General features: G+C 33.0%; 2 protein-coding genes across 5 annotated transcripts; both read left to right on the top strand.

Moving 5' to 3' along the window:
* The first annotated feature begins 241 nt into the window (after positions 1 to 241).
* Sqor (Sulfide quinone oxidoreductase) lies at positions 242 to 3078 on the top strand. 4 transcript variants are annotated; one of them, XM_011151493.3, is made up of 10 exons: positions 242 to 339; positions 569 to 763; positions 950 to 1084; positions 1161 to 1269; positions 1337 to 1561; positions 1649 to 1849; positions 1922 to 2128; positions 2233 to 2419; positions 2536 to 2782; positions 2878 to 3078. In XM_011151493.3, the coding sequence occupies exons 3-10, from the start codon at positions 999 to 1001 to the stop codon at positions 2936 to 2938; spliced, it is 1323 nt and encodes a 440-aa protein (XP_011149795.1). In that variant the 5' UTR covers positions 242 to 339; positions 569 to 763; positions 950 to 998; the 3' UTR covers positions 2939 to 3078. The 4 variants fall into 4 exon arrangements, with proteins under 4 accessions (XP_011149795.1, XP_011149794.1, XP_025159549.1 ...); XM_011151492.3 differs by having other exon boundaries at positions 243 to 339; positions 963 to 1084; XM_025303764.1 differs by having other exon boundaries at positions 243 to 339; positions 1043 to 1084.
* A 500-nt stretch (positions 3079 to 3578) lies between these two features.
* On the top strand, positions 3579 to 5150 carry zetaCOP (COPI coat complex subunit zeta). The gene is made up of 5 exons (XM_011151494.2): positions 3579 to 3660; positions 4212 to 4457; positions 4543 to 4676; positions 4742 to 4832; positions 4930 to 5150. The coding sequence occupies exons 1-5, from the start codon at positions 3643 to 3645 to the stop codon at positions 4975 to 4977; spliced, it is 537 nt and encodes a 178-aa protein (XP_011149796.1). The 5' UTR covers positions 3579 to 3642; the 3' UTR covers positions 4978 to 5150.
* The last annotated feature ends 925 nt before the right edge of the window (positions 5151 to 6075 follow it).

A 6075-nucleotide genomic window follows, 5' to 3' on the forward strand; every position in this document is an offset into this window, starting at 1 on the left:
AATATATCTGCAAAATATTAGATACTTTAATAATTCGGACACCGAATTAAAGAAGAGCTAAAAGGAACAAACCTGAAGTCCACTTCTTTTAGCTGAACTTTAGTGCTGCACTGAAACTTTGTTCCTTTTCTCTTTAACACGAATTTATATGCTTGTTTCGCTCTAATGGCAAAAAGTGCAGCTTAAAGTCGGTTAAAAAAGGACAAAAATTCTGATGTTCATTCGAGTGCAGAGAGTGGAAAAGACTGTATAATTGCGCCGAGCTGAAATTTGAATACAATAACACTCAATTCGCATATTTATTCGTAATTTCGAAAATACCAGCAATTATCTCTGACAGTAATAACAAAAAAGAAATAATATAATATAATATTTATTTGATATTATTATAATTTGGGTAATTGGGGAAAAGTTAAGACATATATAATTTCTTTGCGTTTTCGGGCTGTTTAATTGTAAAAAGGCACCTTACTAAAGGAGCTCCAATTTATTTAACATAATTAATTTGTCCCTGTGCGGACGTTGTTTTTCTCTTATGTTTACAAAAGAGATTCTTGGTCTATTATAGAATATGCCGGATGTTAGATTTCCGACGTGTGTGCGACGCAACACAGCTGGACAAGGTCAAGTTCCTGTCAGTTCGCACAAGTTTCGAAACCGGTGTGCGATATCGCGAGATAAAATGTGACAAATTCGACGGGTGAGAACAAGAGAGAAGGATTAACCCTAGAGTGAAGATTTTCAAGTGCAACTTACATGTGAGGTGCGGATTTTTAATAATCTCTGATAGCATATCAATGCATAACTGGCGATAATTTTTATCATATATTCTTGGTATTTATTGGTATTGTTAAGTTCCAACAATTATTCGAATGATTGCTGCGGCTACATTGTGAATATTGCAATTATATTTGTAAATTGCTTTAATTAATTTTACTGATTTTGCAAGCTTATTTCCGCAGATACATATTCATTCGCTGCCACACTCAGTTTTTATCATGTCCTATCTACTGTTATCTCGTAATCTTCCGTTGCTTTCAAGAAACCTACTGAGCAAAAATGAATACAGACAAATTCACCATTCGTAAGTACAGTATATTATATAGAAAAAGCTGTATTATTTGGGCAAGATGTATGTTTAAGCTTTGTTATTGCTTTAGCTGCAAGATTCTTGTGGTTGGAGGGGGTACAGCTGGTTGCACAATGGCTGCTAAACTATCCAGGATGCTAAATGATCCAAATCAAGTTATCGTCGTAGAACCCAGTGATGTAAGTTAATAAATATATCTGCAATGTACATGTATTTTTGTTTTTTGTTTAATAAACCACTTTGTAGGTGCACTATTACCAACCTTTGTTTACTTTAATTGGTGGTGGTATTAGTTCCTTTAAGACATCCAGAAGATACATGAAGGATGTTCTGCCAAAAAATGCCAAATGGCTGAAGGACTCTGTTGTTGGTTTTCAACCAAATGTCAACAAAGTTTTAACACATAATGGAGATATCATACAGTACGACAGGATGATTGTTGCACTAGGTTTACAACTATACTGGGATAAAGTAAGATATAGGAGATAGTATTTATCTAGTTTATATAACTGTATTTATGCAAGAATAGTGGTATTTTTACTAAGATACTTTTGACAGATTCCAGGTTTGACAGAGAGCTTACGCGATCCCAACACACAAGTATGTTCTATTTATGGACCTAACACGGTCACTGAAGTATATAACAAGATCAAGAAAACAAAATCAGGCACTGCAATATTCACATTTCCAAATTCACCGGTCAAATGTCCAGGTGCGCCTCAGAAGATCACATATATCACTGAGGATTATTTTCGTAAAGTATGCACTCACCAGCTATTTAGCAATTTACAAGAGAGAAAAAAAATACTCATTTGAGTAATGATGTTTCAGCACAAATTACGAGGTGATATCAATGTTATATACAATACTGCATTGCCAGTTATTTTCGGTGTTAAGAAATATGCCGATTCCCTTTGGCTTGTTTGTAAGGAAAGAGACATCACTGTCAATCTCCAAACAAACTTGGTGAAAATAGATCCGAATAAGCGGCAGGCCACGTTTGAGAAACTGAACTCGGGAGAAACATTGGTACAGGAGGTACGTTTCATCCTTCCAAACCAGAGGTGATAAAAAATTTATCTGCAAATATTAACGATCGTTTTGAAGAATACTTCAAATTGACATTATTTTCATCACGTTAGTATTCATTGCTTCATGTAACACCACCAATGGGACCTCCTACAGTTTTAAAGGAGCATCCAATGTTAACCAATGAAGCTGGATTTCTTTCCGTCGATCCTAAAACACTGCGACATACCAAATATTCAAATATATTTGGATTAGGTGACTGTACAAACACTCCGAATTCAAAGACTATGGCTGCGATAGGTAAGAGCGTCGTCTTCTAATCTTCTATGCTATCTTTTTCTGAAGTTTCTGAAGGTACAGATTTTGTGCTATTAAATAAACAACGAAATTTATGTAATGTATCGTTGATTGTGTAGCCGCTCAAGGAAAGGTGTTGTATCAGAATATCCTGGATGATTTGGCTGGCAAACCAACAAGCATGATTTATGACGGTTACGCGTCATGCCCGCTAGTTACCGGCTACAACAAGTGCATCTTAGCCGAGTTTGATTACAATATGCAGCCGTTGGAAACCTTCCCTGTGAATCAAGGCAAAGAATATTACTTCACGTTTCTATTGAAAAAACATTTCTTCCCATTCATATACTGGCATCTGATGTTGAAGTGAGTTAATAGAAGCGAGTGATAACAATATAAGCAAATACATGCACATGCGACATTTTACTTCGAACTATTGCCAATAATTCGATGCTTTGCAGAGGTTACTGGAACGGACCGGAATTCTTTCGCAAATTTACAAGTATACTCAAAAGGAATTAATATACCAAGTAAAAAGAAAAAAGGAAGGAAAGAGAAGGAATGAAGAGAGATATTCGATGCCTTTTTATCTAGCTTTTTTATCTAACAAAGTGATATCGCAATAGCTTTAATCAGAAGACAATTATTGTTTGTGTATATATATATAGATAATTATCGTTCTAATTTATATATAATTAAATATATAATGGAAATACATATATAGTAGTTCATATTTGTAATATGATGAAATGATGAAAGTTTAAAAATTATTGTAGATATATGATTATAGTTCGGCAGAAATTTCTAAAAATTTATCTGGACAAGTCGGACCAAAATTTGGCATCATTGGCAAACCCTCAGAAACTTCATCATAAGGTCTGTTCTTTGAGCTAGATTGCTCTTTTTACTTTTTGTCAAAGTGAAATGAGCATAAATTTGCATTGAAAAGAAAAGAAACGAATTTCAATACGCAGTTCTAATTTAGCTAAAAAAAGAACTATAATATAACCATAAGTTCAGTTTAAGACACTATATTACACAAAGCTATTTTATTGGCTACATGTTATCGCCATTGTATCGCCTAAGATGATATGAAGCCAATAGAATGGCAGTATATATTTTTCGGGAAACGGCTATATATTGTGAATGTGGCTTCATGTGAAGAGAAATTTATTAGTCTGGTAGCACTGCTGGACACGTCAAAATCAGTTGAGGTTGACGTAAACATGGATGGGCAATTATTGGTAATTCTTTGAAAATAAATATTAATCTTTTGCAATTTCTATGGAAAACTTGCTTCGAATTACTCATATTGAAATCGGTGTATTTTTATTTGCGTTCTTCGCACACATCGTGGATATTCAGACGTGTTTTGCGACATAACCCATTTCTAGCGTGACAGCTATTCATAATATATCTCTCTGCGAGTTTATACAATATTATTGATTTCATATTTCGTTTGCTTGAATTATTTCGTTTTTCAATTATTTTCAATTATTTAGATAACGTTAATAAAAGAATCATAATTACTTGTTGACGTTATAAACTTATATCTTGCATAATTTTATGTGTATTCATTATGGCCCATATTCACGCTTAGAACACGCTTGTATCTATGTTAGCGCGCTGTTAACCAATGAAAAGCCATGCAATATGCCTTCTGATTAGTTAACAGCGCACTAACATAGTTATAAGCATATTCTGAATATGGGTCTATGTGTTTGAGTATATATACATATATGCAATGATGGTTTTAATTTGTGATATACTGTGTTAACATTAAAAATTAATGTAGGAACCTACGTTATATACGGTAAAAGGAATGGCAATTCTTGATAATGATGGCAATCGAATCCTGGCGAAATATTATGACCGAAATGTCTTTCCCACATCAAAAGAACAGAAAACATTTGAGAAAAACTTGTTCAACAAGACGCACAGAGCTAATGCTGAGATCATCATGCTGGATGGTCTGACGTGTGTTTACAGAAGTAATGTAGATTTGTTTTTTTATGTCATGGGTAGCTCACATGAAAACGAGGTTTGTATCACTAAATATAATAAATGTTAAATATTTCAAAACTGTTACAGATGCAATATATCTTATAATCATGTATTTTTTATAGTTGATATTAATGAGCGTGCTGAACTGCTTATATGACTCTGTCAGTCAAATTCTTAGGAAGAACGTAGAAAAGAGAGCAGTCTTGGACAGTTTAGACATAGTAATGTTGGCAATGGATGAAATTTGTGATGGAGGGTAATTGTAATATTGTTTATTAAATTTCTGTGGTTTATCAAAGATTTAACAGGATATATTTCTAGCATAATTCTGGATGCGGATGCAACAAGTGTGGTGCAAAGAGTAGCATTAAGGACAGATGACATTCCACTTGGGGAACAAACAGTAGCACAGGTAATACTTTATTTTGTCTCTTCCATTTCCAAGTTGCTAATTGTAACTTTGATTTGTGTGTATCATTTGAATATTTCCTTCCATATTTCTTCTCCAGGTACTGCAATCGGCCAAGGAACAACTTAAATGGTCACTATTAAAATAAACAACATATTTGTTTGCACATAATTTTCTATGTTCATTCGCAGCATACATACATACCATGGGAAGCTATTATTAATTATCGTTGTACAGAATATAAAGTTTTATTAGGGATATTATAAATGTATGTAAATTTTCCTATAATCAGCCTTGATAAAAAATGCAATTAATTGATGATCCTTGTGCTAATTGTCATATATTGACTTCCGTTAATACTTTTCCTTTTTGGTTAAAAGGATGTTGGAGTGCCGCCGAATAACAAAAGATTCATAACAAATTACGTCGCTTTAGCTAGACAGATTTATAAATTCTTTTGCATATTTGAGGTACACATTGTAATTCGCGAAGGAAGAATTTTATATCGCGGAAACAAAAAAACGTTAATAAATGTGACATCTGGAACTGTCTCTCTGTCTAAAACAATATGTGCTGCGTATAGAAGTATACGATTGCTATGAACAAAATAAGTCATACCATGTAACAAAATATTCATAGAAGCAGAAGAACTGAAAATTATTAGTCAGTTCAAATTAATTGATTATTATCGATAATTTCGAAATTTTACCGATTATGAAAAATAGACGTATTTTTTAAATTAGTTTTTTAGAGAAGTCAATTATTTTCTTCGACATTGACTATCTCTAGTTTAGCGATGTTACCTTAGCGATATTTTCTCCCATGAGATGGCGCCACGTGGGCAAGCCGTTAACGAGAAGTACATAGATTAAGGATAACATCGGAGTTTCTTTGATTTTACCGGTCAGCTTATCGACGCTGTAGAAATTTAAAGACTACGATACAATTATGAATTTAGTTTCTAATATATACAATCATATCAACTTAGACTGCGGATTGCTCGAAAGCAAGGCTACTGCGTGCAGGCAAGTCTTTATGACGCTTTTCTAACGATAATATAATACAATAAATAAAAATATATATGATATAATAATATATATTATAAAGAAATATAATAATATGTATATATCTTTTCAAGGTTACCTAAATATTGAAATTTTTTAATTTTAAATTCTTACATGACTTTGACAACGTTATTTAAAGTCATATTAATTTTACTATGGCGCGCCACTTAAAATCCTATAAC

This window comes from Harpegnathos saltator, unplaced genomic scaffold (genome assembly GCF_003227715.2).
Source record: "Harpegnathos saltator strain DR-91 unplaced genomic scaffold, Hsal_v8.6 scaffold573, whole genome shotgun sequence".
Taxonomy (NCBI): Eukaryota; Metazoa; Arthropoda; class Insecta; order Hymenoptera; family Formicidae; genus Harpegnathos; species Harpegnathos saltator.

What these genes read in the sequence shown, in the direction of transcription:
- Sqor (XM_011151493.3), top strand. Translation starts at nt 999, where the DNA reads ATGTCCTATCTACTGTTATCTCGTAATCTTCCGTTGCTTTCAAGAAAC. An exon ending in TACAGACAAATTCACCATTC is followed by an intron (nt 1,085 to 1,160) that starts GTAAGTACAGTA and finishes TTATTGCTTTAG; the next exon opens with CTGCAAGATTCTTGTGGTTG. An exon ending in TCGTCGTAGAACCCAGTGAT is followed by an intron (nt 1,270 to 1,336) that starts GTAAGTTAATAA and finishes ACCACTTTGTAG; the next exon opens with GTGCACTATTACCAACCTTT.
- zetaCOP (XM_011151494.2), top strand. An exon ending in GATGAAATTTGTGATGGAGG is followed by an intron (nt 4,677 to 4,741) that starts GTAATTGTAATA and finishes ATATATTTCTAG; the next exon opens with CATAATTCTGGATGCGGATG. An exon ending in GGGAACAAACAGTAGCACAG is followed by an intron (nt 4,833 to 4,929) that starts GTAATACTTTAT and finishes TTTCTTCTCCAG; the next exon opens with GTACTGCAATCGGCCAAGGA.